Below are 23,623 nucleotides of genomic sequence, written 5' to 3' on the forward strand. Positions count from 1 at the left end.
TAAATTCAGCTCACCTTTGTCCTACTACATCTTCCCAAGGCTTCCCACTCTTCATCAAACCTAACATAAAAACACTCAGGTTTAATTGTTTCTTAAGGTCTTCATTTACTTCCTTATGAAGGCTTGTGTGTCTCATAAAAACTTGTATTAAATACATTCATATGCTTTCCTCTTGTTACTCTGTCTTTTGTTACAGAAGTCTCAGTTGAGAACTTAAAATGGTAGAGGAAAAAAGAGGTTTTCCTCCCTATACCATTTATCTCAGTCTGGAAGAACTGGGAAGCCTTCAAGCTCACGGTGGTAGATAAATGTTTTCCAAAATTCTAATTTTAGCTTAAAAACTTGAAACTAGCAACAAATTCTATCAGTTGTCTTATTTGAAGTGGTAAGTTCACTTTTTTCTTTTGCAGGACAATGTCATAGTTTGTCATTCTTTCAAGTAAAAATGATGTTCTGTGAAAAAGGTGACTGGTTCAGCTCACAACTCAATCACACAACTGCTTTTCCTGCAGACAAATATTGTTACTGTAGTATGCAATAAAAGTGCTTTATTAGTATCATATAGAATTTAAAAAGACATGTACTCAAGGGTCAAGATTTAATGAAATTAATATTTTTTACAGCTTCATGAGGACATTTTAATGAGAGCATGTGGTAGTGAAGAATACAGTGACTACTAGTATAGTTTGGTACTTTGATTTGTGCTAGGGGCCCAGCAATTTTACCCACAATTGCTTTCGCACCATTAGTGTAAATATTAATACAGTGAAAAAGGCAAACACTGTCTTAGTACTATTGCAAAAACAGTTTTGATCTCCTGGACTTCCTGTAAGAGGTTTTTTTGGAGTCACTAGGGGTGTGTTGACCACATTTTGAGAACCAGTGATCGAGATGAAAGATGATAGCAGTTTGGACCAGCGTGGCAGGAGTGGAAGTAGTGAGATCTATTCTGGTTCTGGCTGTATTTTGAAGGAAGATTCTATAAGATTTGCTGCCCAGCTTGGATGTGGAGTGAAAGAAAGGGGTCAAGTTTTCTGGCCTGAGCTACTGCTGAAAGATGAAGTTCCATTACTGAGATGGAGGAAGACAGCAGGGTTTGGGGAAGATCAGAAATTCAGTTTTGAATGTTAATTTTGAGATGCCCATGAGATACCTAGAGACGTCATCTGAGCAGCTGGATACAGACTGCAGTGGAAGAAAGATGGCTGGAGATACACATTTAGATATTGGTATTTAAAACCATAAGACTTGATGAAATCACCAAGGGAGGGAAGATGGACAGAAAAGAGATCCCAGGACCAAGGTGCCAACATGTCAAAGGTGAAGAGAAAGCCAACAAAAGAAACTGAAGAGTGGCCAAGGAGGAAGGAGGGAAAGCCAAGCCCAGCATTTCCAGGAGAGGGATCATCGGCATTGAGTACTGCTAGTAAGGCAAGTAAAATGAGGGCTGAGAACTGGTCACTGGAATCAGCAACATGTTCACTGGTGACCTTGGAGTAGTTTCAATGGAGTTGTGGAGGCAGAAGTTCTGGTGAGAGTGGGCTCAAGAAAGATTTTTATACAAATGTTCACAGCAGCTTTATTCTTAACAGCTTCAACCTGGAAACAGTCTAAGTGTTCGACAACAGGTGAATGGATAAACAAATGAGCAGAATCCCATTTATACAGTGGAATAGTATCCAGTAATAAAAAAATAGACTACTGACACATATCAACATGGATGAATCTCAAAAAACACTGTGCTGAAAGAAGCTGGAAATGAAAGAGTACATACTACATGATTCCATTTATATGAAGTTCTAAACCAGGCAAAACAAATTTATATTGATAGAAGTCTGATTAGTGTTTGCCCAGGGAGGAGAGTAGGGCTAAGTATTGACTGCAAAGTGGCACACGGAAACTTTCTGCTGTGAAGGAAACGTTCTAAATATTAATAGAATGCTGATTATATGCATACATTTGTCAAAACTCATTATACTGTATAGTTAAAAATAATGGGAAGAGACAAAACAGTGAACATCAACAGGTCTTTCTGAGTGGCCTCAATGTAAAGGGGAAACTACAATAGTGACACAACAGCAGGAGGGAGAAGTGGAGTTGAAATGTTTTTTAACGTAGGATAAATAATAGCCTATTTGTATGTTGATCACAGAGCAGTAAAGGGAAAACCTGATGACACAGGGGAGACATGCAGAAACAGTGCTTATAATGATGGATTATGGATTTTAAGGTGGGCAAAGTGGGAAATGTACACATGAAGAGGTGAGGGACAGTGAAAATGTGATCTGTATCAGTGGATTTTGGTCTTGGTGCAGTTGCAGGATTACTGGAATTAGGATACTAAAGAGAGTGAGCATAAAAGATAGGTAGTGAGAATGATACTTAATATTGAGATTGAAGCTGTAGTTTACCGACCCTGAGGTAGACAATGCTTGACTTCAGCTATCTTACTTACCCTGCCTTTCATAACGGATTGAAACTATATGACAGTACTGCATACTTGATATATATTTTTGAGATATTCCACTACACAGGAAAATCTGAACACCTGGACGTTTTGGGTATGTTATGGCCTAGAAGCTTACCAAATGGCCAGTGGAAGCCAAGTGGCACCTCATCCTGTTTTAATTTTTCCTGTTGAATGATCTTAGCTGTACTGTTACCCTGCTTCCTCCACTTGATAGCCTGATTGGTGAGATTAGTCTAGACTGATCTCAAATCAGCAATGTCACACAATACATTCTAAATATTCCTTTTTAAGGAGTGATAGAGGTAGGGACTTCCTTGGTGGTCCAGTGGTAAAGAATCAGCCTTACAACGCAGGGGAGGCGGGTTCCATCCCTGGTCAGAGAACTAAGATCCCACATGCCGCAGGGCAACTAAGCCCGCACGCCACAACTACCGAGCTTGCGCGCCTCAACTAGACAGCCTGCGTGCTGCCAACTACAGAGCCCATGCACTCTGGACCCCGCGCACCACAACTACAGAGCTCACACACCCTGGAGCCTGTGTGCCATAACTAGAGAAGAGAAAACCCGCTTGTCACAACTACAGAGAAGCCCGCACACTGCAACAAAGAGCCCACGTGCCGCAACGAAGGATCCGGCACGCCTCAACTAAGATCCCGCGTGCCACAACTAAGACCCGATGCAGCCAAAATATAAGTAAAATAAATAAATAATAAACAAATCTTTAAAAAAAAAAAAAAGAAGTGACAGGTAGAATGCTGCGAGACACAGGTGAACCAGACTGTTAATCTAGACTAAGTGATAAGAAAGCAAATAATTCTGTGTAGCCTTACCCTCCTCCCCAAACAGAAATTATTTCAAAGTTACCTGACAGCTCTCTGATTCATTCTAAAGTGTGTTCCTAGCAGTTGAGGCTACGTATTAACCACCTTCACTGTGCAACCACTGTACATTCTCAGCTGTTTTCTTGGAACATTCCTTTCAAAATGCTCTTTTTAGAAAATACTGCTCTACTAAACAGAGATGACTAATCGTGTGAACCCCACACATTACAAAATTACAATGTTAGTTTTCACAAAGGAAAATAGGAGAAAAATGTATTTTCTTAATGGGAATAAGATCCTTGGGACAGAGCAAACTGCTAACCATAAATGCCCATCTGCCACAGCATGAAAGAAAATTGCATTTATCACTGTAAGGGCTATAAAGTACTTACTTTCTACAACAGTTTAATGGCTGAAGTTCTAATCAAAGAGTTAATATTTGGACTCTCACATCTCATAAGATGTTTAGTTACACAAATTAGAATGTTCCAGCCTGGAAAGGCTAACTGAAAAGAACAGAGATCCACTAACTATGGTTGGACTACTTATAACCAATAGAAGAAAATCAGTAGAGCCACTGGGTGAAAATCCCCTAAAAATCAAACACGAGTTTTAATAAGAAATCATTTTTGAGAAGTACTCTTTTAAATAGTAGAAAGTATCTGTTATGCACTTATAAAAAAGAAAAAAGTAAATTTTGGTTACTTTAAAAATAAATAAATTAAATAAATAAATAAATAAAATAAATAAAATAAATCTTACGGGCTTATTTTTGTTTTACCATCCCACCCTACTCAATTTGTATGTGAAGCCATTCCAGACAAAAATTTAAAGTACTCTGTGCTATGTTATCAGCACTACACATTTCCAGTAATGGTCTGAATTCAAATCATGGTGAAAACAAGCTAACTAGTTTAGCCCAGTGACAAGAGAAATCATGCTTATGAAGGAAGACTTAGACTAAGATCTGAAATATCATAATTTGAAGGGGTTATTCTTCCCATTGCTATAAGTCCAATTTTCTAATAAAGACCAAAAGACAATTTCTTTTTGATACAGTTTTTCCTACATTAAATATGAATTTCTGTTGTAATCTTCCCACACACGTACTAGTGTAGTATTTGATGAGGTTGACAATTCACAAACTGATCTAATGTCGATGTCATATATTCTTTGGAAGGGGTCCCTGTCTGTATGATGATGATAATTAATATCACCTAGCATGTATTGACTGTTTTCTATGTGCCAGGCACTGATCTAAGTATCAACAGTTGAAATGTATCAGTTTATGAATTGGCAACATTCACGGAGGGGGAGAGAGGTTAAGGAACCTAAGATTACACAGGAAGTAAGAGCTGCAGCCAAGGCCTGAACTGGCTCCAGAGCTCATGCTTCTCAACACTTAACTATGCTGCCTTGTGTGTGTCTTGTTTTGAAAAAGAACCAGCTGGTGAACTGAAAAGAAGCATGTGACCCACTTCTCCTTAAAATTTCCGTTATCTTAAAAATGATTCCTTTGTTAAGACTTGTTTTAAATGCTTCTGATTTTATAAAAGGCTTTAATATATTGAAATGTCACTTTATAATGCTAATAGTTGTTGTATACATTTAATTGAATGTTTTCTGTTCTGCGCTTCAAACTGAGTCAATAATTGTAAATGACACAATTGTATAGAGTGATATAAGTATATTAACAGTTACATGTTTAAATTGCACATAAATCTAGTTTGAAAAAAGTATTAGTAAATAAGTACATATTTATCCCAATCTTTAAAAACTTTTATGAAACCTAGGGTAAATGCATTGAAACTAGATTTCCTGGGCAATACTAGAAAACTATATGACTCAAGAATATTTGCAAAGAGAGAAGAAGCTAAAAAATGAGAACAGAATTATGTGGCAATCAACTAAGCTGTCTTCAAATACAATTTGTGTGGTCCTGTTTCCATATTTTAGTCCCTTATGCTTGCTCTTTTAATGTATTATAGCCTGATATTCTAGCAAATACAATTAAAACTACTCCTCAGAAAGGAAATCTGCAATAAAATATGTAATACCTTGTACACAGTTACTAGTTTAATAAAACAACATCCAAATAACTAATCAATTACCAGTATTTAAAATTTATAGTAAGAAACTTATTTAAAACAACAAAAGACTATCTCTGTTCCAAATTTAGGCCAATTTAAATGACTTTCAATACAGGCAAACTCAATGTAGGGGTTACATTTGGTTAAATCTCACTGACCAGACTTCCAAGAATGTGATTATGGCGGTGGATCACCAGGATCAGGCAGTGCCCTCCTTAGCTGCATCCTCAGATTCCTGCTTCTCTCCTACTGAGGAGGCTCAGGAAAGGACCCATCATCCATGTGCTCACATAAAACCCTCCCTCCCCTCCCTCTCCACCCCTCCCCTACAACAAAAACTGCAAAGTAGTGCTTTTGTGGCCTTTTCACTGGAGACCATAAGTTTGAGTTGAATTATCCAATGTGAGGGTCACAATGAGAGACCGTGGATCTTTGTTATTCTTGTGCACTGTGATCTTTCCTTTCAAGGCTTCACCTATAGAAGAAAGGCAAAAAGAGTGTTTCAGAATTCAAGGAATACAGTGTAGCAGAAAAGTAAGAGTAGACCTAGTATTGCTCTTTTTTGGTGTGAAATGTTTCACTAATTTTTTTTTAACTTAAAATTTTTTAGGGCAATTTTACGTTAAATTTTTGAACAAAACAGATCTAACTTACGCAGCACAAGTGTCAAATGCTTGTGAAAGAGTAAGCAAAACTACAGTGGTCACTGCAGGGTTGGGGGCTGTGTTACTGGACTCCTCAATATGAGCCCTTATGGTGTGTCCTGGGCATAAAAAAAAAAGACATGGCCCCTGCCCTCAAAGAGTTCATGGTCAAGGGTGAAGCGAAATAGCTACATTAACAATTATACAACAGGTATGTGTCTAAAGTGTGCTGGAGGTGAGGATTGGGGATCCTCAGAAGGCAGTAAAAGGCAAAGCTTCACACGAATTAATGGATGAATTAATGAGGACTAAAGTCAAGGTTACCTTAACGAGTGTACATGGAGCAGCTTTTAAGGAAGAGAAAACACATATAGAGAGCCCTTGGTGAATGGCATTTTGGGGAAATGAAAATTACAGCTGCGAAAATTTACATGTGTATTTTATAGAGGCACATGACAAGGCTGTTGGCCTTTAAGGTACTCACACCGTAAACGTAAAACAGAGCTTACACAGATGAAAGAATGAACACAAAAAATACAAGGCAAAGAATGATTCCCTAAAAACTTATCCTGTATGCTCCAAATTTTGTTTCACTCCAAAATGGAATTATATCTATGTGCTTTTCTGATTATAGATACTTCTCATTTTAAGTTTTTTCATTTATTTACCAACAGCCATTTAAAAATAAAAACAAGATTGTTAAGTTGTAACTGATCACCATTCCTTGCTTTAATAAGAGTAAAATCACAGCAAATACTATCAGGTATAGCTTTGAAAATCTGGATGGATACAGTGAGGCTCCATATAAAATGATTGTGGAATCTATATAAAACCATCAAAATACTGAATCAATATCTTATTTTAAAAAACGCTGCAAATCAAATCCCCCACATTAAGGGCTAAAGAATCTGAATGCTTTTCAATATGATAGTGAAATAACACAGTAAAACACAGCAGAACCACCTCATAGTTATACTTCAGAGTATAAAGATTCCATTACTGATACATTCTACACAGCCTGTAAAAAAGGCAAGGCTTATATAGTTTAATACAAAATTAAGGAATTAGAGTAATGGAAAAAATAATGTGGCCCAAGATGCAGTCTATGTAACCTAATATAACAGTGATTTTACGTGTGGGTGTTATGTTAATACGTACATCTGGCTTTCTTTGGCTTCTATATCTGACCTATTCCTCTATATTACTAAGAAAATGAAAAAAAAACTACATCACACGCCAAGCTCATCAATAGCCTGACAAAGATTACCTGTGAGGTAGTTCTACAAACTTTGTAGAAAGTTCAGGTTAATTATTAGACAATAATTGCTAATATTTATTTAACATTTATTTTGTGCTAGCCCTATTCTAAAGCCTTTATGTCATTTATCTCACTTAATGATTACAAAGTATCTCTGTGAGGTTAAGTACGTTTCCCTCACTTTACGGATGAGAAACAAGGTTCAGGAAGGCTAAGCAATTTGCCCAAGGTCATACCACCAGTTAGGGAAGAACCAGGATGTTAAGCAGGGCAGTTTTGATTCCAGAGCCCAAGTTCGTCAACTACAGTCTAGTACCTCCCTATCTCTACCTGAAAATTGATTATTATAGTTTTAATACATTTTAATGGACATGAGACAGTCAAAATTTTACTATTCTATGACATTATTTGTAAAAACATTTAGCCACTTTATAAAAATTTTACTAATATTAAATTTTATATAATAATTTTTATTCTATAACTTTAATAAGCTATAATACATGTTTTCTTGACCATTAAGACATTAACCTAGGGAAGAAGTCATAAGTATCTTCAACAAATCTAAGAGATTTTCCATTTTTGAATATATAGGCAATATTTTCTTGTTTCTATTTTTTACCAACATTTAAAAATTGTTATTTTATACCAACAGTCATATCCTGAACTTATCATTTACTGATACTAAAATTGGAAATGAGTAGCTGCTCTATGATAAACTGCTATTGGTTTTATAAGTATATGACAGAAAAGAGTAATTACCAACTTGGTTATTAGGTTTAAATTACTGTTGCTGAATTATCAACACAAATTAACAAGTGTTGAATTTTACAAATTAGTGGCTTGTTAATTCCTTCCTATTTATAAGCAATGTGTCTTAGTGTAAATTACTTAATTTAGTTGCTTCTCTACAGTAGTTCCTATGTATGAAAAGACAGATAATGTATATATACTTGAGATATAAAAATAATGAAATGATCTCCATAGACCCAACATCAGGCTGGAATCTTACACAAACCACTGAAACCCCGTATTATGTCCCTCCAATCCAATCACATCACTTCTCCAACCTCCAATGGTAACCATGATTCTAATTTCTTGTTACCATTACCTATTCAAAATAGTTCCACTTCACAGAGATGTATCCTGTATTAATAGACTGCTATTTATTTGTTCTTCCATTAAATTATTTCTAGTTTTTTTTATTACAAATAATGCTGCTATGATTACTGCTATATATGTCTGTTGTGTCCATAAGACAATAGTTTCTCTAGGATGGAAACTGCAGGATTTTAGGACATACACATGCTCAAATTACCATATAATGATAAATGGGCTTTTACTAATAAACTTCATCTAGTCATAGAAAAAGTCTCTTATCTACGTAAGAAGTGTAACTTTCTTTATTGAGAGAATATTTATCAAAATCTGAGAGCAAATATAAAAAGAAAACACAGCAGCATTTAGATTAAAGTGAGGACACAGCAAAAATACCACTACCACTACATTATTTAACATTATTCTTGAATGTTCTACACAATGCAATATGACATAAAACAGAAATTAAGAATACAGATGTACTACTATTACGGGGGAAAAAAGAGATACAACTAATTTCAAATGTTATTTTCAGGGAAAGAGTTCCATAAATCTTCACTGAGTTCTCTTGAGACTTTAACTAAATACTGATCTCTGTTTGTGTATGGTAAAATTTCATGATTTTGAGCAAAGAACAACTCCTAGGGAGCAATTAGCCGAACAATTCCCAGAGCTCACACAGGCTGGGAGGTCTGAGTTCCAAGCAGCCAGAATAGAAGGAACCTGCTGAACACTTATGATGATTCACTAGAGACACCAGATTACGCTTTAGCATTACACTACCCAAAGAGTAAAGGCCACACCACTGCTCTCTAACAAAGCTTTAAAACATTTTTTGTAAAGATCAAGGTAATCTTTAAATAACTTAATTGCCTGCCAAAGCAAACTTCACATACTTTTTAAAAGAAAGTAACCAAAATCCAAACATTCAGCAAAATAATGCTTCCAGTGTTTGACATCCATTTTAAAATGGATAGATTTTTAAAGCGCTGCAAATTGAGGCCTATAAGCAGGAAAAAAAAAGTTACAACAATAACAAAAACACAACAAGGCACATCTTAACTTCCTGAAAACCAGTGATAAAAAGAATAATCTGTAAAATATTCAGAGAAAAAAAGACATATTACATATAAGGGAAGATAGAAAAGAGTGATCTCAAAATTTTCATCAGCTGGACACATCTTTGAAGTGATGAAAGAAAACCTGTTAAAAATTCTATATCCAGCAAAAATCCTTAATAAATGAAAAATAAGAAAAAAATTCTTTTTTCAAAGAAACAAAAGCAAGAAATTCTTTTCCAGGAGGCCTGCACTACAAGAAATGTTAAAGGAAGTTCTTCAGACAGCAGGAAAATGACACCAAAAAGAAACCTGGATCTACACAAAGGAATACAGTGCTAGAAAATAGTAAGTACGTGGTAAATATGTTTTTTCCTTTTTAAAATTTATTTAATAGATAATTGACTGTTTAAAGCAAAAATAGTAACACTGTATTGTGGGATTTAAAACATTTGGGGAAGTGAAGTGTTTTTATAAAAATAGCACAAAGGGGCTTCCCTGATGGCGCAGTGGTTGGGAGTCCGCCTGCCGATGCAGGGGACGCGGGTTCGTGTCCCGGTCCGGGAAGATCCCGCATGCCTTGGAGCGGCTGGGTCCGTGAGCTGTGGCCGCTGGACCTGCACATCCGGAGCCTGTGCTCTGCAACGGGAGGGGCCACGGCAGTGGGAGGCCCGAGTACCGCAAAAAAATATATATATATAGCACAAAGGATCTGAGAGGGTAAACAGAAGAGTATTGTTTTAAGAGTCAAAACTACAAATGTAGTGGTATGACATCATTTGATGCCAGTCTGTGATAAGCTTCAGGTGCATGTTTGAAACTCTAGAGCAACCATTATAGAAACAAACCCAAGTGTATAGCTAATTAGTCAAGGGAGGAGATAAAATGAAATAATAAAATATAAAGTCACAGGTTAAAAGTAATAGTAAGGAGAGGGATAGTCTACATAAACATTAATCAAAAAGAGGCTGGAGGGCTGCCCTGGGGGCGCAGTGGTTGAGAGTCCGCCTGCCAATGCAGGGAACACGGGTTCGTACCCCGGTCTGGGAAGATCCACATGCCGCGGAGCGGCTGGGCCCGTGAGCCATGGTCGCTGAGCCTGCGCATTCGGAGCCTGTGCTCCGCAACGGGAGAGGCCACAACAGTGAGAGGCCCGCGTTATCACAAAAAAAAAGAGGCTGGAATGGCTATATTACTTTCACACGAAGTTGACTAAAGGAAAAAAAAATAACCAGAGATAAAGACATTTCGAATTGATAAGTTGTTCAATTCATAAATGAGACATCATAAACTTCTGTGTGCATATAATTACAGAGCTTCAAAATGCATGACGCAAACCTGACAGAACCATAAGAAGAAACAGACATATCCACAATCATCATTGCAAAGTTCGCCTCTCCTTTGTTGATAATAATAACAGCTAGACAGAAAATCAGAAAGAATATGGAAGACCTGAACATTATTAACCAACCTGACCTGGCTGACATCTATAGAACCAAGATGGATCATACACTGGTTCATAAAACAAATCTTAATACATTTAAACATATAGACATCATACAGAATATGTTCTCTGACGAAAACTGAATGAAATAAAAAATCAGTAACAGAAAGATACTTGAAAAAGCCCAAAATATTTAGAAATTAAACAGACTTCTAAATATTCCATAAATCAAAATAAAAATCTGAAAGAAAATTAGACAGCATTTCGATTTGAATGATTATGAAACACAACATGTAAAAACAGGTGGCCGATAGCTAAAACAGTGCCTAGAGGAAAAACTGATAACTTGAAATGCTTATATTAGAAAACAAAGAAGACAGACCCAAAGGTCTTCGTTGGGGAATTCTATCAAATATTTAAGGAAAAGTAATACCAAATGTACAAAAAATAAAGGAGGGAATACTCCATAACTCATCTTTTGAGGGCAGCATTATCCCGATACTAAAATAACTTTTTTTGTTTTGAATTTTAGAATTTTATTTACTTTTTTATATAGCAGGTTCTTATTAGTTATCCATTTTATACATATTAGTGTAAAAGAAGATAAATTTATTAGAAGAAAACTACAGGTAAATATCACTCATGAAAAAAGATTCAAAAATCCTTTGAACATACACTAATATGTATAAAATAGATAACTAATAAAAACCTGCTGCATAAGAAATAAAAAAAATCCTTTGAACAAAAGAGAAAAATCATGATTGTCTCACGCAAATGTAGAAAAAGCATCTGACAAAATTAATTTCTTTTTTAATTTGAGTAAAATTGTGACAAAATTAATTTCTAACAACTTTCAGCAAGCTAGGAATAGAAGGAATCTTCTTCAACCCAATAAAGAAAATCTATGAGAAACTATAGATAACATCATTATTAATGGTGAAAAACTGAATGCTTTCTTCCTAAGACTGGGACTGAGGTAAGGATGCTCATTCTGACCACCTCTAATTAGTATTCTGTTGGATGTCCTAGTCACAGCATTAAGATGTGGGGGAAGAAAAAAATATACAGACTGGGGGAAAAAAAGTAAAACAGTCTTTATTTGCAGACTATATGGTCTTAACAAATAGAAAATCCTTAAGCAATATTCAAAAAAAAAAAAGCTACTAGAACTGAAAGGATTAGCAATCTCAGGATATAAGATCAATATAAAAAATTAATTGCATTTTTACATGTGAGCAATGAAGAATTACAAATTGTAATAAAAAAACCACAATAGCATTTACAATAGCATTGAAAAAGCATGCAATACTTGAGATAAATATAACAACATATATGTAACATTTAGTTACATCAAACTATGAAACACTGCTAAGGATGATCTAAGTAAATGGGGAGATACATTTTGCTTGTGGATGAGAGTACTGTTAAGAAGTCAGTTCTCCCCAGAGCAATCTATGGATTCAACACAATCCCTATCAAAATCCTAGTAGGATTTTTTTTTTGCCAGAAATTAATAAGTTGATTTTTAAATTTATATGGAATTTAAGGGATCTAGAATAGTGAAAACAATTTTGAAAAAGAATAAAGTAGGACTTATATCACCTTACAAAGAAGGTGTCTTACTGGCATAAGAAAAGGCACAGATTAATGGAACAAATAAAGCTCAGGAATGGACCTACGCATATATGGTCAATTAATTTTTGACAAAAGAGCCAGGATAATTAAATGAGAAAAGCATAGTCTTTTCAAGAAATGATGATGAGACAACCTAATACACATTTGGGAAAAGATGAACTATTATTTTTAAAATCAACGTGAAACAGATTATAGGCCTAGATGTATTGACAAAATTATAACATTTTTAGAGGAACCATAAAGGAAAAAATTTGATGTTAAGATAGCAAAGATTTCTTAATTAGGACACAAAAGCACAGACTTCAAAAGACCTTAAGAAAATGAAAAGACAAACTAGGAATTGGAATAAAAATATTAGCACCACATACATCTGACAAAGAACTTGTATGCATATATATAAAGATCCTTATGACTCAATAAGATGACAACCCAATCAAAAATTGAGCAAAATATTTTAAAAGAAACCTCACCAAAAAAAGATGTACAAATGATCAATAAACATATGAGAAGATGCTCAACATCATTAGTCATAAGGCAAATGCAAATTAAAAACACAGCTGTCACTACATATACATGTAATAGAATGACTTAAAATGACTGCCCTTTTATATAAGTGTTGACAAAGATGTGGAGCAAATGAACCGTCAACAGTGGTAGGAATGTTGAATAAGCACAGTCACTGCGAAGAAGTATGCCAGTTTCCTGTAAAGTTAAGTGTATATTTACCATAAGACTCAATAATCCCACTCCTAGGTATCTGCCCAGGAGAAATGAAAACATATGCCCACACAAAAACTTTTACATGAATGTCCATAGCTATTTTATCCATAATGGCGCCTAAATGAAAACGATCCAAAAGTCTAGCAGCAAGTGGATGCATATGTAAATTACAATAAGTCCATACAAAGGAATACTACTTGGCAATAAAAAGGGACAAACTACTGATACACAGATGAATTTTTAAAATATGCTAAAAGCAAAGAAACTGGAGTATATTCTGTATAGTAACTTTGATATAAAATTCTAAAAGAATACTAATGCCTTAACTATTAGTAATACTAATACACAGTGATAGAGAGCAGGTCAGGGGTTCTCCTGGTCTGGAAATTGAAGCTGGGGATGACCAACTCTAGTGGGGATGACTGCCTGCAGAGGGGATCAACAAGGAAACTTTTTAGAGTGATATAAATATTCTATGTCTTAACTAGTGTGGGGTATACATTTGTCAAAATTCATTAAACTGTACAATTAAAATGCGTGAATTTTTTTTTTTTCTAAGAGACTGCAAGTTCTAGAAGGAGGACATTTTTTTGGGGGGTGCTGCGTTGGGTCTTCGTTGCCACGTGGGCTTTCTTTAGTTGCGATGAGGGGGCTACTCTTCGTTGTGGTGCATGGGCTTCTCATTGAGGTGGCTTCTCTTGTTGCAGAGCACGGGCTCTAGGCACGCGGGCTTCAGTAGCTGTGGCTCACGGGCTCTAGAGCGCAGGCTCAGTAGTTGTGGCGCACGGGCTTAGTTGCTCTGCGGCATGTGGGATCTTCCCGGACCAGGGCTCGCACCCGTGTCCCCTGCATTGGCAGGCGGATTCTTAACCACTGCGCCACCAGGGAAGCCCTAAAATGTGTGCATTTTTTCTGTATGTAGATATAAAATAAAGCTGTTTTTAAAATGTGGTGGCTTAGGAATAAATTCATAGATAAATAGAATATAGTAGAGAAACCAAAAGATCCATTATGGAGATTCAGTACATGGTAAACGGGGCATTTTAACTCACTGAGGAAAGGAGTCAAGAGAAATGTGTAAATATAGGAATACAAAATTTTTTAGTATGGAACCAAAGTCAGAAACCAAAAGGAAAAGGTTGAAGATTTGTTTATACAAAAATGAAAAAATTCTATAAAGATACTTTAAAGAAAATCAAATTACAACGTTACTTTCACTGCTTAGAATAGCAAAGATTTTTTAAAAAAGTAAATTTTCACTCGATTCCTTAGGATGGATTATGAGAAGTGGAATACTTTTTAAAAAAAGGAATAAAGTGTGTTCCAGTTTTACACTCCTGCCATCTTCATCAATATTGAGCGTTATAAGAAACCAAGCAACAACAGAAAAAGAATGAAAGAAAATGATAAAAACACATCTTTGTTATTTAGATAAACAACAACCAGAATCTGCTTTGATTTGCAATTCAGTGATTATCAGTAGTGATGGGTATTATTAATATTTCAAATGTTTAACCACCATCTAAAAAGAAATCCTCTGAGCATTTACCTTTAGTGATTTTCTTGTTGATGTATATGAGGTTTTGTTGCAAATATTTCTTTTTAGTGTATGTGCCCTAATGGTTGCTGCTCCTTAAGTTGCTTTAGACATGTTAAAAAAAATGTTAAGTTGGCTAGTTTGTAACTACCCTATTCAATCCTTAGTGTAGGGTCAAAATGGAAATGTTCCCTGGTGCCTATAAAGCAGGTTATCTAATTCTGCATTTCAACTTTAAAGAATATATTTAAGTGGTCTTTGTACCCCTTAATTTAAAATACAGCCCAACTCAAGATGAACTGGCAGTGGATAATTTTGTTAAATTTTCACAAAAGAAAAAATTTTAAGCACCGATGTTAAATTAAAATACCTGAATAATTAAAAAGTTGTAACATTAAGGGACTTTCCTGGTGGCGCAGTGGTTGGGAATCCGCCTGCCAATGCAGGGGACACAGGTTCGATCCACGGTCCGGGAAGATCCCACATGCTGCGGAGCAACTAAGCCCGTGTGCCACAACTACTGAGCATGCGCTCTAGAGCCCGCGAGCCACAACTACTGAAGCCCAAGTGCCTAGAGTCCGTGCTTCGCAACAAGAGAAGTCACCACAATGAGAAGCCCGTGCACCCCAACAAAGAGTAGCCCCTGCTCGCCGCAACTAGAGAAAGCCTGCGCACAGCAACGAAGACCCAACGCAGCCAAAAATAAACAAATACATTTATTTTTTTAAAAAGTTATAACATTGTCTTATAAGCTGATGCTGTAATTTTCATGTCTTAAAATGAAATACCAGTAAAATAACTATTTCTGTAATAACCTTAATTTCAAAACGGGGGTGCAAACAGCACTTATTTATGTTAATTAAATAGCACGAAGGGTCACAGTAATAAATACATAGTTCACACTGCTGCACTCACTTCAGTTGTTCAAGCCTGACTAAAGTACCAAGTCAGTGGCTATAATACCAGAATAGATCAGAGTAATTAATCAGTGTCAAATAGATATAAAATGACTGATGCTGTTAAGTGTGTATACTGTGGTGAGAGCTGAATAGGACACTCTCTATGGAACTGTGCTATATCACTTTGTTTCTATCATCGGCAGACGGCTATTAGTATACCACAAAGCAGCGGTGCAGTTCAATCAAGAACAAAATTGATTTCATTTCAATTCTGTCCTAGTCGTTTTTTAAAATTAAGTTTCTTCCAGACCAATAAAATTTCATTTCCCCACAAGGGGGATAAATTAAAAAATCATTATTATCACTATTAAAGCTTAGAGTTAAAAAGTGAAAGAAAAAAAAAGAAATGGATTCTCCATCACATAAGACCTTACTAATAATAGAGAAAGAGAACTAAACAGCCTGATTTTAATAATATTTTTCAAAGCCAAATCACAAGAAAAAGATCTGAATTTTTAAAATAAATACTGCCACATAAGCTTTTACAATAAAATTGTACATTATTTTGAAAGGAAAACAAATTTAAAAAAATCCTGAATTTAAAGTAAGTGTTTTTTAAATCCTTTAAAAGTATTCATCCTGGAAGTCTGGTCTCTTAACTCCCACAATGCAGGAAGTTCTCAAATGTTGTAGAGTACTTCTTTTGGAACTATTGTTAGAACTAGGCTGTGAAAACAGCAACAACAAAAACCCAAAATGAAGCAAAAACAAACTAGGCTCATCATTTTATAGTTCCCTTGTACTTCTGGCCAAATGTAAAATTCTTAGACTGAGAAATTCCCTATTCACACTGTCTTTTCTTGCTTTCCAAAAATCCAGTCTACCCCCAACGGTAGATTTACCATTCCCAAAAAAAGATTTATCATTACTGAAGATATTAACATACACACACACACACACACACACACACACGGAAGAATAACTGTACAGCTATGTATACAATATTTTATTTGTTAAAAAAATCTTGTCATATTACTTTCTGGACAGTAAAATAAGTGGTACATACACAGCAAATTGTCCTGATTATACTTCTGGCTTTATTTAATTTTATCTAAAAATTTTACATGCCATACAGAGTCAAAAACTACTTTTTAACTCAACAACAGAGAACTCTCTTTAGCCATGCCGAAACTTCTGAGAACATCAGAGCTGACAAAATGGGGCAACCAAATACAGGAGCTAGATAAATGCCCTTGGCGTGTGTCACCCACAGTGATGAGAGGAAATTAATTTCAATGACAACACATATTACTGTACTTATTCATTCGTTCAGCAGGATATTTCTAATATGCCAAATACTACATCAGATAAAAAAGAAGTGAGAGAGGCAAACAACTCATCTTCTATTAGAACCCTTTACCACAGCACACTAGTATGTTCTAACACAGATGTATGCATGAATTGATCTGGAAGAACAAAGAACAGAGCAGTTAACCTTCTAAGGACAAAGAGGAAAGATTTATAGAAATAAGCTGGGTCATAAAGGGAAAAGTGGAATTCATCAAGTGAAAGAGGTAAAAACAGTTTCCTAGGTAGAAGAATACCTTAGATAAAAGCAACGAAGAAAAGACAGGAAAGTTAGCTAAAAAATGAGCAGTAGAGCTGGAGCATATGATGGGCTTATGTGGGGCTGTGACAGGGTGGGGTTGGAAATGATGAAAAATGGTCTGACTGTAAAGGGCCAAGGTAAGGTCTGGATTTTATCCTCGATATCCTGACGGTCCAGTGTGGGTTTTTAAAAAATTAACTTTATTAATGTGTAATTTATATACAATAAAACTGTAACATGTAAAATGTGCAGTTCAATGAGTTTTAGTAATATCTCACTCTCATAAACTTTTGCCTACCTCAAGTCTCAAGATTCTTATGTTATCGTCTAGAAGTTTTACAGTTTCAAGCTTTTATATTTAGGTCTATCATCCATTTAAAATTGGTTTTTATATATTTGGTGTCAGATAAAAACTGAGATTCACTCTTTTCCTTTATGAATATTCAGTCATTCTAACACCATTTTTTGAAAAGACTATCCTTTTCCCATTGAATTTACATTGGCCCTTTGGAAAAATTTAATTGACTATACAAAACTGAGACTCTGGATTTCCTATTGTTATATTAATCTATATATCTACTTTTTATATGCCAGTATTATACTGCCTGGGCTAATGTAATTTTTAAGTAGGTTTAGAATTCACATAGTATAGTAATTCCAATATGCTTCTCATTGCATTTGGTATAAATTTTAGAATCAGCCTGTCAATTTCAACCTTGCTAAATTCACTTACTAGTTCTGTAGTTTTTTGGGGTAGATTTCTTAGAATTTTCTATGTACACATTATCTATAAATAACAACAGCTTTATTTCTTCCTTTCCAATGGCTTTTAATTCTTTTTCATTTCTTATTGCACTGGCTAAGACTTCCAATATAGAAGTGTAGGAGGGGTGAGACTGGACATCCTTGCCTTATCTCAAACTTAGGGAGAAAGCATTTAGTCCTTCTCTATTCAGTATGATGCTAGCTACAGACTATGGATGCCTATTGTCAGGTTGAGGAAGTTCTCTTTTATTTCTAGTTTGCTGTACTTGTCATGAAGGAATATTGAATTTTGTCAAATGTTTTTTCTGCATCCACTGATATGATCATGTGGCTTTTCTTCTTTAGACTGTTAGCATGGCGGACTGCATTATAAGATTTTAAAATATTGAATTAGCCTTGCATTCCTGGAATAAAATGCACTTGGTCATGGTGTGTTTTCTTCTTATACATGTATGCTGGATTCAATTTGCTACTATTTTGTTGAGGATTTCTACATCTGTATTCATGAGGGACACTGGTCTGCAGTTTAATTTTCTTGTACTACCTTTGTCTAATTTTAGGTATCAAGATAATACTGCCCTCATAAAATTAGCTCTCTTCTATTTTCTGGAAGAGACTATGTAGAACTGGTGTTATTTCTCCCTTTAAGTCGTTGGGAGAATTTGCAATGAAGCAATGTGCCTGGAGATTTGTTTTATGGAAGGCTTTTGAGTCTGGCTGCTGATTTTGTAAATAAAATTTAATTGGAACACAGCCACACCCACTCATTTACCTATGGGTATGCAGGTCCCTACTGCTGCCACTGTTACTGCTGCCACCACTGTAGGATTACTTGTGGGCTGCGATATGGCAGAACAGAGAAGAAACACAGAAAAGAAAAATGGGGATTTCCCCCCACTCTCTCTAAGCATTAGGAGACCCTTTCCCCACTCCTCAAGCTAGAATCAGAGGGCTCCTTTGGGAGCTCTTCCTGTCTGTGCTGAGGCCCTCTTCTGAGTTTCAGGCTGTCTGGAGTCCAGGCTAGGGGATACTGAAGGAAAACTAATCACAAATTTACCACCAGTTCAGTGGTAATTCAAATTCTGGTCATCTTCTCCAATTTATCTGCTATTATGTACTTTTCAGAGATTTCAAAGAGCTGTTCCATGCGTTCTGGTTTTAAAGCTGCATTCAGTGAGACAGATGGGATGAATGCACTTACGTCACTGGCAACCGGAATTACTGTCTTTATATTAAGTGTGTTTCCCGTAAACAGCATTTAGTTAGTTCTTGCTTTTATTCTGTTTATTTCTGCCTTTTAATTGGCATGTTTAGGCTATTAACATTTTTTAAAAGACTTAACTTTTTAAAGCAGGTTTATGTTTACAACAAAACTGAGAGGAAGGTACAGAGACTTCTCATATCCCCCGGCCCCCACACATGCACAGCCTCCCCCACTATCAACATCACTCATTGGAATGGTACTTTTTTTTTTTTTTTTTTTAACCAAGGATGCGCCCACATTGATGATACATCATAATCACCAAAATTCTGTAGTTTACCTTAGGGTTCACTCTTGGTGTTACATATTCTACGAGTTTCGACACATGTAAATGACATATATCCTAATTATAATATCATAAAGAGTATCTTCACTGCCCTAAAACCTTCCGTGTTCTGCTTATTTGTATCCCCTGCCCCTGGCAACCACTGATCTTTTTATTATCTCCATAGTTTTGCTTTTTCTAGAATGTCATTACCACATATCACACAGTGTATAGCCTTTTCAGATTGGCTTCTTTCACTTAGTAAGATGTGTTTAAGATTCCTCCATGTCTTTTCACGGGCTCATAACTCATTTCTTTTTAGCACTGAATGAAATTCCATCATCTGGATGTACAGACCATTCATATTTAATATAATTATCAATATGTTTGAATTTAAGTCTACCATCATACCTTTTGTTTTCTATTTATCCATCTGTTTATGTTCCTATCTTCTCTTGAATAGTCTTTTCAGGATTCTATTTTATCTCCACTACTAGCTTATTAGCTATATTTTGTGGTTTAATTTAAAAATTTTTAGCTGTTGCTCTGGGGTTTACAATGTACATACTTAATTCATCAGTTCACCATTAAATTGCTTCATCTAAGTGTAAGGACTTTACAATATATTTCCATTTTCTAATTAATTTCTTTTTTAAATCATTGCCATATATTTTATGTCTCCATATGTTTTAAAACACACAATGCATTATTATTTTTGCTTTAAATAGTCAATTATCTTTTAGGAAATTAAAAGGTGAGAAAATAAAGGCTTTTCTTTGTACTCACACACATTTACCATTTCTGGCATTTTCCACTCCTTCGTTTAGAGTGGAATTTTCTAAATATTGAAAATTTTGGTGATATTTTCTTTCCACTTGAAGAGCTTACTTTAATATATTTTGTATTGTTGGTCTGCTCCTCTCTATATGTTTTCTTTTTCTCTGGTTAAAGTTTTTTTCTTTTTTTTAATTATCACTGCATACCAACAATTTGTTTATGATGTGTCTTGGGGTTGTTTTCTTTGTGTTGATCCTTCTTGGAGCTCACTCAATTTCTTGGAGTTCACTCAATTTCTTCAATCTGTGAGTTATAGTTTTTATCAAATATAAGAAAATTTTATCCATTATGTTTTCTGCCCCTGATTCTTCCATGGACTTCTACTATTATATTTAAGGTTGAATGCTGCATATTTTCCCACAGGTTACTGAGGATACATTAATTTTTTAAAAAAATCTTTTTCCCCCCTCTCTGTGCTTCTTTTTGGATACATTTTATTGCTGTATCTTTACGTTCTCTGATCTTTCCTGCCGTTAACTCCATCAAATGACATTTTCACTTCAGATGTTGTAATTTCCATCTCTAGAAGTCCTATTTGGATTGTAAATATCTTCTCATATTTTCCTATGTTCATATAAAAGTAGTTATAATATATTTCAACATGCTTGTGTGCTAATTCTATCATTTCTGGGTTTGTTTCTACTGACTGGTATTTTCCTGCATTCAATGTTTGATTGAATGCTGGCCCATGTTGAATTTTATGTCATTGAACATCTGATATTATTGTTCTCCTTTGTTGCTATTAAGGTTACATGAAGTTCAGTTTTTCCTCTTAAGACTTGTTTTTAAGCTTTGTTAAGGAGCATCCAGAGTTGCCTTTACTCAAGTGACAGTTTATTCCCGCTACTATGGTCCTTCTGGGATCTCCACTGAATAGAGTCCAGAAAGACGCTCCACTCTAGCTTGATGAAATTTGAATACCCCAGCCCTGTGTAAATGCTGGGAAATATGTGGTTCACAACTACTCCAACTGCTTTGCCTGACCTCAGGCATTTCATCCCACATACACACCATCTTAGCACTCATCTAAAACTCAAGGGCGTATCGGAGATCTCCAGAGCTCTTTTTCTGACTAATGTGTACCCCAATACTCTGCCCCAGAGCTTCTGGCTTCTATTCATCAGTACTACCACCAAAGGCTTACTACAGCAGGGTAAAAAAAAAATTCTTGTAACTGAGAATGACCACATTTTCCTTACTTTGAAATTTCTCTTTCAAACTCTCCGCAGGTTGTGCTATTTTAGGGGAGCCTATTGGCCTTACCATTTAAATATGAGTACACACAATGGCAATGAAAGAAAAAGAGAATGTAGATGGTGCCAGAGGGCAGCATTAGAATCATATACCTTCTTCACAGTATTCTGAAAAAGCTGAATCAATTACTGTAAGGATTACTGGGTAAAGAATATTTAGGATTTCAAAATTTCACTAGGCATCAAATAACACTTTGTTGTAATTAGGCAGGAGAAAATTCAAATGCTATCTTAAACCCCCCTCAAGATTAAAACATGAAAGAATCAGTAATGCCTTTAAAATTTTAGCATTAAGACAACAAAATGGTTACAGTGAGGGAAAAAAGCAGTATTTTCAATTTTCCCAAAATCAATCCAAATACCAGAGCTAAACAAAAAACAAAACAAAGAAACAGAAATGAGGATGTGTTGGCTTCATTTCAGTTTTGCTGTGCTCAAGCTTTCTAGAGAAAGAAAATCACGCCATCAAGGTTTTATTTCCATAGCACTGCAACCTCAAAGTGAAAAAAATGACAAGGTGCTGCTTTACTCTAACAGTGTTTATTTGCATCTACTAAATTCCTTTATGTCTCAACAGTGAAATCAAAACCACATTAGAATTTTATGAAATATTTTCAACACAAAGAGAATGATTTAATGACCTCTACTCAGCTTTGTCAAATCTTAACATTCTGCCACAGTTCCTTCAGTTTTTAAAAGAAATAGTTCAGATACATGGCACTAAACCCCCTTTGTAGCCTTCCCTGATCCTACTTCCATCCTTCCCTAAAGTGAACCACTACCATGAATTCAGTGGTTACCATTCTTAAGTGTTGCTTCTTACTTTTACTATGTGTGTGTGTACATATATTGTAGGAATCATTCTGCAAATTTTTGCTCAGTATTGCTTTTGAGAGACACAAATAATTTGATGTTGAATATCTTTACAATGAAGGCTGTTGTACATTCAGTTTTCCTACAGTCAGAAGGCTTTCAGTGAAGATGGGACAAGAAGACTTATATGTAATAAGCAGTTAAAAAAAAAATTCCATAATCAAATTCTAACTTTTGGAGTTAAATGTGTAGGTATGTAAGAACTATAGGTGCTCGTGTAAGTGAACAATCAATGAGATGAATGTAGAATTGGATCAGTCTTCAAACACTATGTAAGATTTGAGGAGGTGGACACAGTGGAGAGCATTCTAGACAAATAAAAATATATTTTGAATATAATAACTACTGAATGACATTCTCTTTAATTTACACTTTACTTCTTCTGGTGATATTTCTCTTTGGTCACTTGGGAAATGAGAACATTTTCTTTTATTTATATTTGCTACTTAATACATATTAGCTATTGCTTAAAGAAAAATTTTCTGATTTTGTGGTACTCAAAATAAGAGCTACATAATGTCACATATATTTTAACTGGCAGAAATTAAATTTAAATAAGAGTTTTCTTTAACTTACTTCTTTAATGAAACAATATGCCACCTAAAATTTATGTACATGGTAAACTCTAAGAACTTATCTTAGTATGTCATATTGCTTCAAATACAGTGGGCATAGAAAAAGTGGTTGTAGAACGAATGAATATTGTTTACTTCAGAATGGATAAGACATTTTCCCCCTTTTTCTTTCTTACCTGCTTTAACTGAAAATGGCTTTTCCAATAGGAATACTGTTTGTTTCCAGTGTGTTTCGGTACTCTGGGGGCCCGTAGAGAATACGACCTGCATTGGTAGAGTTCAAAAGTACCCGATGAAGTACAAGATTTTTAATATCATGGTACATTAATCTACTACATCTAATACAAGCTCCAACTGCTTACAACAGCAAAATGCTTATGATCAAACACCTTGGGACACAAAAATAAAATACAATGTATTTCACATAATTAATTCTTATGAGACAACTTGTGATACTTACCTTGTTGTGGCAATTCTTCTCAAAATATATATCGAAGTAGCCAGCAAATGCCT

At 35.3% G+C, this 23,623-nt stretch overlaps 1 protein-coding gene across 9 annotated transcripts in view; it reads right to left on the bottom strand.

Moving 5' to 3' along the window:
- Window positions 1–1,563: 1,563 nt before the first annotated feature.
- PRMT3 (protein arginine methyltransferase 3) overlaps window positions 1,564–23,623 on the bottom strand; it is a 141,597-nt gene continuing 119,537 nt past the window's right edge. For 8 of the 9 annotated variants that reach the window (XM_089915040.1, XM_022583760.3, XM_089915038.1 and 5 more), the window contains 3 exons: window positions 23,571–23,621; window positions 23,287–23,374; window positions 1,564–5,857 (listed from right to left, as the gene is read on the bottom strand). In XM_089915040.1, coding sequence (XP_089771166.1) covers window positions 5,748–5,857; window positions 23,287–23,374; window positions 23,571–23,621 — 249 coding nt within the window. In that variant the 3' untranslated portion in view covers window positions 1,564–5,747. The other variant, XM_089915037.1, reaches the window with a different exon arrangement.

Source organism: Delphinapterus leucas, chromosome 7, assembly GCF_059928025.1.
Source record: "Delphinapterus leucas isolate spDelLeu-1000000601 "Yukka" chromosome 7, BTC_Dleu_Yukka2, whole genome shotgun sequence".
Taxonomy (NCBI): Eukaryota; Metazoa; Chordata; class Mammalia; order Artiodactyla; family Monodontidae; genus Delphinapterus; species Delphinapterus leucas.